At 27.8% G+C, this 9,812-nt stretch overlaps 3 protein-coding genes across 9 annotated transcripts; all 3 read left to right on the forward strand.

Moving 5' to 3' along the window:
* Positions 1–98: 98 nt before the first annotated feature.
* LOC122638087 (protein FRG1 homolog) lies at positions 99–1,546 on the forward strand. Its single transcript, XM_043830757.1, has 5 exons — positions 99–303; positions 366–442; positions 549–841; positions 923–1,125; positions 1,195–1,546. Exons 1-5 carry the CDS (start codon positions 245–247, stop codon positions 1,340–1,342), a joined length of 780 nt encoding a protein of 259 aa, XP_043686692.1. The 5' UTR covers positions 99–244; the 3' UTR covers positions 1,343–1,546.
* A 131-nt stretch (positions 1,547–1,677) lies between these two features.
* LOC122638082 (centrosome-associated zinc finger protein CP190) lies at positions 1,678–6,030 on the forward strand. Of its 7 annotated transcripts, none has more exons than XM_043830739.1 (6): positions 1,678–1,813; positions 2,218–2,516; positions 2,794–2,972; positions 3,075–3,214; positions 3,299–3,547; positions 3,641–6,030. In XM_043830739.1, exons 3-6 carry the CDS (start codon positions 2,805–2,807, stop codon positions 5,637–5,639), a joined length of 2,556 nt encoding a protein of 851 aa, XP_043686674.1. In that variant the 5' UTR covers positions 1,678–1,813; positions 2,218–2,516; positions 2,794–2,804; the 3' UTR covers positions 5,640–6,030. The 7 variants fall into 7 exon arrangements, with proteins under 7 accessions (XP_043686674.1, XP_043686676.1, XP_043686677.1 ...); XM_043830741.1 differs by having other exon boundaries at positions 2,221–2,516; XM_043830742.1 differs by having other exon boundaries at positions 2,422–2,516.
* Positions 6,031–7,070: 1,040 nt separating this feature from the next.
* LOC122627134 (calponin homology domain-containing protein DDB_G0272472-like) lies at positions 7,071–9,772 on the forward strand. Its single transcript, XM_043808012.1, has 2 exons — positions 7,071–7,322; positions 7,658–9,772. The coding sequence occupies exon 2, from the start codon at positions 7,753–7,755 to the stop codon at positions 9,763–9,765; it is 2,013 nt and encodes a 670-aa protein (XP_043663947.1). The 5' UTR covers positions 7,071–7,322; positions 7,658–7,752; the 3' UTR covers positions 9,766–9,772.
* The last annotated feature ends 40 nt before the right edge of the window (positions 9,773–9,812 follow it).

Consider the following 9,812-nt stretch of genomic DNA (forward strand, 5'->3'; position numbering starts at 1 on the left):
CGTGTAGACTCGTGCAAATCAACGTTTTCGTGAAAATCCGCTCATACTCGTGCATGTTCGTTTATTTTATGTGATTCTAAAATTTCGTTTTTCTAACTAGTTTAAGAGGTTAGTTTCTAAAAGGTTAGGTTAGAAACTAGTACAGTTGAATGATTATATTTCTATTACAAATATTTATTAATTTTTGTAATGTATAAATTTTTAATTGCTGAATTATTTTAAAAAGATATTGTTTTGATATAAAATGTCTGAATATGATAGAGTGAGGACAGGGAAACTTGTTTTAAAGGGAGAAAAAATAAGGTATTAACAAAAAAAATTTTTCATGTAGAAAAAATTGATTTTTTTCATTAATTGACTTTTAGGTCAAAGAAACGGAAATCGAAAAAAGAAGAAACTAGGGAAAACGTTACAATTGATAATGAAGATACCAAGATTCATGGTATATATACTATTTGTTTATCGTATATAAATGTCACTAATTTGTTGAATAATATCAGACACATAAGTATTTGTAAACATGTTAAACAACTTCTATTTCCAAATAGGTGGATGGTGGAAAACAAATAGTCCAAAAGAAATTACAGGTACAGTAGCTATTGAATTTGGAAAACAAACCTATGTAAAGGCTCTTGACAATGGGCTTTTTACGCTTGGAGCTCCTCATTCAGATGGAGAAGGTCCTTGTCCAGAAGAAATTTTAACAGCATTTCGTATAAGTGATAATTTAATAGCTTTAAAGTCTGGATATGGTAAATATCTTGGTGTTGACAAAAATGGTGTTGTTGTGGGACGCAGTGATGCAGTAGGTGCAATTGAACAATGGGAACCAATTTTTCAAGTAATATCTTTGACAAATGATGAATCAAATAGATACTATTTTTAATATATAACATATTAATAACCATAAGATTTTTTTTAGGATGATAAACTTGCTATATTGAGTAATACAACGGGAAATTTCATTTCAATAACAGACGAAGATGATGTTATTTGTCAAAGTAAAACAGCTGGTTCATTAGAATATGTTACTATAAGAAGTATAATAGAACGTGACAATAAACCTAATAAAGATATTCCAAAAGAAGAAGTAGGTTCTCTAGCTGATGTAGAAGTAAATTATGTGTAAGTATACATGACATTGATATATCTATAAAAATTCTTAATTGATTTATAATGGATTAATTTTACCAGGCGTAAATTTCAAAAATTCCAAGATAAAAAATTAAGAATAAATAAAGAAGATCGATCTGCCTTAGAAAAAGCTAAAACAGATGGAAATTTACACGAAGCGTTATTAGATCGAAGAAGTAAAATGAAAGCTGATCGTTACTGTAAATAAATTATTGTAATGTATTATAGTTATAGAATAATATTCATATTAATTTCTCGTACAAATATATGTTCGTATATTTAATAAGAATATAAAACATAATTGATTATAAAATTAATTCAAAATATACGTATTTTACACACACATACACGTGATCTGTCATAAAGTATTTGTAACAATACAATACAGCATAAATATATAAATTATATAATAGTGTACTGTCATTGTATTTATATTAATACAATCATAAGAATTTATTGTAAAACATATTGGACAAATATTTCGTATGTAGGGTAAAAATTAAATAATCGAAATACAAAGCCGTGATATTTCATATTTTACGGTTGGTCGGACTGATTTATTTTCGCGATCAGTTAACTCCATCTATGAGGGAGAGATCATCACTCGACATTGGTGATGTCGCAAAGAAATTTTTAAGAGATGGAGCTAAACGAAACATATTAAACTATTCCTGAATAGGTATGTGTCCTTTGAAATACGGCGTTTTTTTTAATTTACCTATATACATTATGTATGGATAGTACAGTGTTTTCTTAAATTTTGAGAAATGTATATGTGTTCGATCCGCGTCGAACGGCGTCCTACAAAATATTAGCTTATGTCTTACTTCAACCCAACGTATTTTTTTTTATTCTTCAATGTATCATACGCGCGTGCGTTTACAACGTTAAAATTTGATTGCATGTTTTATGTTTATATTATTATTCGTATAATTTAAATAAATATAAAATAGAGAAAAGTATTCATTCGGAATGATAATTGGATGGTAATATGCTTATAGCTATAGATCATAATCAATCTTGATCAAGGTGAGTTGTGAAGTATCAAAGCTTATGATAAGTTTAATAATTTTTGTTTTATAGAAGAATAAGAAATAAATGTGCAAGAATTTGTATAAAAGCAAATTAAGTGGACAGTTAACTACAGTGTGGATTTTCCAGCTTCAATTAAATATATTTGACTGATAAGAACAGTATTGCTATTTTTCAATAAAATAGCTTGTAATATATACAATATGAAATTCCAACCAACAATATCAATACCTATAGGTATTATATTTTTTAAAGGAAAGGAAACAAAAGAGATTTACCTGTGGGAATAATACATTTATAAGCATAGTAACAATAATCAGCAACTGCGTTAAGGAACAGATATCTTGTTGGTAATATGATTTTTGTGTATTAAATAACTATATTTCATATTATCAATTATATTTTATCATTTATGTCAAGAAAAAAATTTATTTAGAATTATTATAAAATACTCATTTTTTAAAATAGTATTGGTATGAATACTTATATAGTTTTATATAATGTAGTTAAAGTTGATCTTTATGAGAAAAAAGATGTAATACTTGCATATAAACAAAATTTTTATAATATTTATAACAATATGTTTATAATATTTTTGTTACATTAATGTAATATTTTCGTATATAGATAATCAAACGATGCAGGCAACAACAAATCGAGATAAATCACTCCCTTCGCGAGGGTTGAAGCAAGTAAAAGTGGATAATTGGGGAACTTTCTTTCTGCAGAGACTTCAACAGCTTTATTTTGAAGAAGAATTACTTGATTTAACAATCAAATTTCCAACTAGTGATATTACTGTACAGGTATTACAAGTAATATCATGCATATATAAAATTAATTATAAATTTATTAAATTAAAATATTATAGATTAACAAAAAATATTCAATGTGTGTTTATTAATTAGGCACATCGTTTAGTGATCACAACATGTACAGATTACTTTATGCAATTGGAACGTCAGTTAAAAGAAAAAGATGAAAATTTTGATGGAGTTATTATTATGCCACCAGATATGCCTTATGAGTGTGTTAAGTCTATTATAAGGTAAAAATATTTTTTTAAGCATTTTGTGTGCACTTGCGTATGTGATTAAAGCTAGGAAATTATTAAAATCGAAAATTTTTATAGTTTTATGTATACTGGACAATTGGAATACTGGACTTCTGAACAACATGCATTATATCGTACTGCACAAAAAATGAAAATGACAGTTTTGACTAAGCTGCTTGATGCTCAGTTTAATACAACTGCATTACAAACAAATAGACCAGCAAAATCAAATACTCCAATTATTTCAAAATCCACAACATTGCCAACTGAAGGAACAGTAACTACAAGTACATCAACACTTTCTGCTCAACCATTACCTGGGAGAAAGTATGTATGAAAAATTTTATTAATTGTTACATGATATATATTGTGTTGTTCTTAGCTACATTTTATTAAACATTTATTTTTTATAACTCATAGGCTTCCAATTTGGAAAAGAAAATTAGAATTACCTCCTACATTGCCAATGGCAAATTATGAATTACGTGGTTCGGCACAGAAGTCTACAGAAATCACTGCTGGGCCATCCCGATTTGATCTGCCTGAAGCAGAAGATTTTGCTCTTGGAGTTTTTTCCTCATTTGATGATATTACATATAATACAAAACCCATTGTTCAAGCATCAGGAAAATACAAAAGAGATAGTTCATCACTTTCTCTCAAATGCTCTCCTGACAGAGATATCAAGAATGATTCAACAGAAGATGAAGAAGATGACACTCAATTACATGAAAAAGATTCTAAAGAAGTAAATTCAGATGATGATTGGACAATATCAAATACATCAGAACGATCTCAAGATGCACAACCAACAGCAAAAAGAGTAAGATTCGATCTTGAAGAAAAAGAAAACTTGGAGAAATCTTCATCTTGTCACACGGACGATTCTATTAACAATCACGCAAAAATAATCAGGGAAGTGCTCAAAAAATATCCGCATTTGATTAGAAATAATAAAAATATACGTTTAAAGATAATGCAGAAAGAAGCGAAATCTACAGAAACTAGTGCTCCTTGTAAAACAAAAGTTTCCTATGTGGTATTGAAATCTGATCACTTGATGTCTAGCAATAATGGAGATGAGAATGATTCAAAGTGTAACGGTAACGTAGATGGTGGTGAGACTGGACCATGGAAATGCAATAAATGCGATTTAGATGAAGAGTATACGAATTATTATATGTATAGAAGACACATGCAAGATGTGCATGAGGAAAAGTTCGATCCAAGAGTTTGTGAGCACTGTGGCTATAAAGCAACAAAACGAAATATTTTAATGTATCATCTTTATACAAAACACAATGTGCCTCCACCAAAGAGCATGTGTTTCCCAAAATGTCAAGCATGTTCGTATGTGGCTCTTTCTGAAACTCTACTCGTGAGACATCAAATAAATCATAATCATCGTCCTACATCCCGGCATCATACGACTTTTGAAGTAATTCAGTGTTTACAATGTTCTCAAGTTTTTAAGGATATTACTGATCTTACCACACATGAAATCAATACTGGACATGGTAATCATGTGGAAGGAAGAGAAAAAGGATATCGTTGTCCTCACTGTAGCAAAACTTTCGTACGTGTTACGAACTTGCAAGTTCATATCGACTGTTCTCACAAAGATCTACGAGATTCTGAAACAGCGACTCCTGCTCCTCCGATTTCTTTAGAACCATCTTCGGAGGCAGAAGCTCTTAGTCACGTAGCAAGTGGGATAGCGACATCACTCGGAGTTGGAGATAGCGTATCGCCAGAAACGCAAGAAGTAGAGAATCAATCTGAATACATAGTACCGGAGATAACTGATATTTCACAAACTACAACCTATCACGCTCATGAATTCGAAGGTCAACAGATGATCATGTTGATTAATAATGATAATTATCAACAACAGGAGGAGAATGATCATCATCAACAACCGCAACAATTGGATATTTCTGGAAATGAACAGATTGTAATGCAAGGTACGGAAGATGGGATGATCGTGTACATTCACGATAATGATGAGACAGATAGACAAACATATAATGATTATCAATCTATAGAGATTACACAGGAGCCAGAGGAAATAGTCGAGGAAGTTGTAGAGGAAGTGGAAGAGGCAGTAATGGAAGAAGAAGTACAAGATGAAAGATCTGAGCTTATAGATGAGAGTAATTCTCATCAGATGGAAGACGGTATTCAGTATGTCGAAGAACAAACTGAGATAGTTGAATATGACGAGGAACAATGTACCGAAGATAGAAATAGACTAGAAGAATCACAGGAATCTGTTATGATTATTGAAGAGGAACATGTGGAAGGAGATGACGAAGTTACTGATGAAGTTGCTGATAAAGATAGTAATGAACAGCAATCGCCAGAAGCAAGAGATTTTGCAACTGAATGGGATGAGTATAGTAGAGATGCAATTGAATGATGAGTAATAAGATGTAATCTATTATATTCTTTCTCATTAATTCATTTATATAAATAACAAATATGTTTTGCAATCTATAGGTCTAAAGTGATGCATATTATGCATCTTTTATCACCTATATTATACTAACAATCATAAAGTTTTAAATAGAAGAATTTATTATTATATTTTATCAGATATTTTAAAAATTTGTTGAGCACTCATTTGAATGTAAAACAAGTACATATATTCTTATAACTTATTCGATTTAAAAACAAGAACATTTTTAGTATGTTACAGGGGGTTCTACAATTAATATCTGTACTTTTCTTCATTTAGTAATGATGAGGGTATATTAATAATAATGATAATGATGATGATGATGATGATGATGATGATGAAGATAATAATAATAATAATAATAATAATAATAATAATAATAATAATAATAATAATAAAATAATAATGATAATAATTATAATAATAATTATAGTAATGATAATAATAATGATAATAAAATTATAATAACTGAAATCATATGATAATAACCACATAATTATAAGAATAAAAATAGAAATAATAATTACAGTAATAAAAGATATTAATAATGATAACAACAAGAACAATAAAAGAGCTGTCATGATAACAATGGTCGTAATGATAAGTATGAAGAAAATGGTACAGAAGAGAATAACAATTATTCTTATCTGATTTGAAAGAGTATCAGAATGGTATTTAGAATTTGTTCATTTTACAATCTAACATGCATTTCTATAGATTTTAGAATTTAAGAGCTCAAATCATATATCAATTTATTATTATATTTGAATGAATTATTATTCATAGAAAAAGGCATATGAAAATGTTAAAATATAGTTACGCTGAATGTGGTGCGCGCGTATGTGTATGTGTGTTTATGTATGCAAAATTTAATAAATTTTCTGGAAGAATAGGATTCTTTTTTCATTTATAATCACATGAAATATTTTCTTTTGTAAATAGCATCTAATTGAATAGCCCTTTTTTTTCGAACAATAAACAATTTCGTGCAATAATTTATATTAAGAATAACATTTTTATTTTAGCATCTAATTGAATAGCCTTTTTTCGAACAACAAACAATTTTTGCGCAATAATTTCTATTAATAACATTCTTGTTTCAGTGTGTGTTTTATGTGTTTTTCTTTATTATTTTTCATGAATATTTTTCAATTGAAAGAAAAATCCATGAAATTAAAATATATATCTAGATTGTCTTCGATCATTTGATTTATCATTTCGACGACTTATTTTTTTTATATTCATATTTTTCTTATTTACGAATTAACTAGATTTATTTTGCTTCAAGTTCGAAAGGTAATATAATTAGAGAGTTTTGAAAAAATTTTTACACGTATACAAATTTAATTATAAAAAAACTTAAAAGGTATATTTGTTTCGTGTCTCTCACAAGATGGCGTTGGAGATACTTGTAAGTGTTCTCTCTACGTCATATTTGTGAGATCTGTTCAATTTCAAATCGGAGTTTTATGAATGTATCTAACGGTCAATGTTGTGTAGTTTTGTAGTTCGAAAAATATTGTTTATTAAGACAAAAAGACGTACTTCACGTGAATTAATTTGATATAATCTCAATTAATTTAGAAGTTTATTAGCATTTGCTTAATAAATATAACGTTATTTCAATGAAGAGGTTTATATTGGGTAAGTAAATCACAATAAGAATGTTCATGTAACTTAATAATTTAAAGCATATATTAAAAATTTGTTGTATTTATTTTACTTCATATATTTATAGTCATGATATTTTTTATTTTTATATATACATATTATATATACACGCACGTACACACAGACAATATACATAGAAAAATTTACATATAAATATATGAAGTATACTGTACATACAAACATTACATAGAAACTTTTGGTTTTTCTTATGTTATTTAATTATGTATATCAAGTTCTTTATTGTTTGTAAAAAAAATAATCATTAATCTGTGATGGTATAATATTATATTTTTCATTTTTTATTTCAGATATTATATACAATGTGGAGTAGGCTTTAAATAATAGTTATTATAATAGTTTTATTGATACATAATTACTGTATTTGATACAAAAAATTCATACAATGGATAATTATTGTGCTCCACAGTGGGTAGATTTTACATCTAGTCCACAAGTACCATCTGATGATTATTTTGAAAAATATCATGAAATTTATGAACCTAAATTATGTGCTAAAATAATTAATCAGAATACTGAATCAGCTAAGGAGGTATCTGAAATTATTGAAACACCTAAAAAATCTGTGCAATCAGAAAATAGATATTTTATAAAATCTATGTCTACTGAAAATTTACAAACAGAAATAGATAGTCTCAAGAATACACCAATAAAAGTAATATATCCTTCACCATATAATAATAGTAAACAGAAAATTATGAAACAAGTGAGTTATGAAAATATCTTGAATGAAGCTATGCAAAATGTTCAACTTTGTGAAGATTTATGTAATGATAAAAAGAATACAGATGTATCATCAACAGAAGATATATTTAAGAAACCAATACCAATTAAAAGTAAAACTTCCAAGCCTGTGAAGATTCGTGAAATAGACAATAATTCTGTATTGGTTTCAACCAATAAACAAATGCAAGACATTGCAAGAAATATACTTGAGGAAGAAACAAAAAATGTATCTTTATCTAGCATTAATATGTTTAAACCAGACACAAGTTCATCAATAAAAGTTATGAAAGATTTTAGTAAGACATCAAAAATTGATGATCATTTGAAATGTAATATACCACAAAATAATAACTTGAAAAATGATCATTCTAAAATAAAATTAAATAACAAACATTTGAAATTGAAGCCTTCTGATTTGAAACAACAATCTTCTGTGATAAAAAAATGTTCAACCACAAAGATAAATACACATAATAGACCTGTTGTAACTCTTAATCAGAAAGATCAAGACAAATCAAAACTTAAGCAAGTAGAAAAAAATCAATCAAAAACAAAATTTGTGCGATGTAATAACTCTGCAGATTCCTTAGCTTTACATGATAAAATTACACAGAAAAATATTAGAGTTGCAAAGGCAGATACTACAGTAAAAGTAAAACAAACTCAGAAATCTTATTCTTCTTTTTCCAAAGAAGAAAAAACATTTTGTCAAAAGAACAGTGCATCAAAAAAAATGGTTACTACAATTGTAGGTAATACTGGATCAGAGATTATAATTAAAAAAGAAAAAATTTTATTTTTTGATATTCCTATACATACTAAGCAAAAGAAGATTACATGTCCAGTACCCTTCAGTTTTGAACATCGCGATAAAATTAAAAAGCAATTAAAACTAGATCAATCAGAATCTAAATGCAATAAATCAAAATCAGTTCCTAATTTAAAATTGTTAGATATATCTCATAAAATTCCGAGTAAGTTATTTGATACAAGAAAAAAAGCTCTCATGAGTTCTTGTAGCAACAAAGAAATTAATGACAAAAATAAAGATAGTAGACAATTTGAAGGAAATAAAAAAAGTAGTACTGCTTACATACATTCATTGCCCCCAAATAAACTAATGAAGACTATTAATCCAATGAAAAATAAAATTGAGAAAAAGAAAACTCAAGATGGTCAGAATAAGGATACAAATCAGACAAAAAAATCACTTGCATCTATTTCTTGTAAAAATATTCAGAGTAATACAAATTTAAAAGTTAAGAAACAGGAGATAATACAAGTAAATAAAAAATGTATTGAGAAAGAAAATAGGCAACCTAATATTAATGTGTCTGTTACAAATAATAGTACTTTAAAACAGAGCAAAGATGTTAAGGTAAAAAGTACTGCATTTAAAATGAATGTCGAGGAGAGAGAAAAACAACGACGTGTATTGGAAGATAAAATGAAGCAAAAGAAAGTTTTACAAGTGGAGAAGCTTAAAAAAGAAAAAGAAGAAAAGGAAGCAAATGAAAAATTGGAAATAGCAAAGCTTCGAAAGCAAGCTGAGATAAAAGCTAGACCAATGCCAATATATAAACCACTTATTCGTGTTAAGTCTACAAAACCCTTAACTAAACCACAAAGTCCAGCATGGTCAAGTAAGAGGAGAGTAAAATCAACTTTATAGATTTTTTCACATAATCATACTAACCATTTATAATCCACTATATAGTT

Source organism: Vespula pensylvanica, chromosome 2 (assembly GCF_014466175.1).
Source record: "Vespula pensylvanica isolate Volc-1 chromosome 2, ASM1446617v1, whole genome shotgun sequence".
NCBI classification, from domain to species: Eukaryota; Metazoa; Arthropoda; class Insecta; order Hymenoptera; family Vespidae; genus Vespula; species Vespula pensylvanica.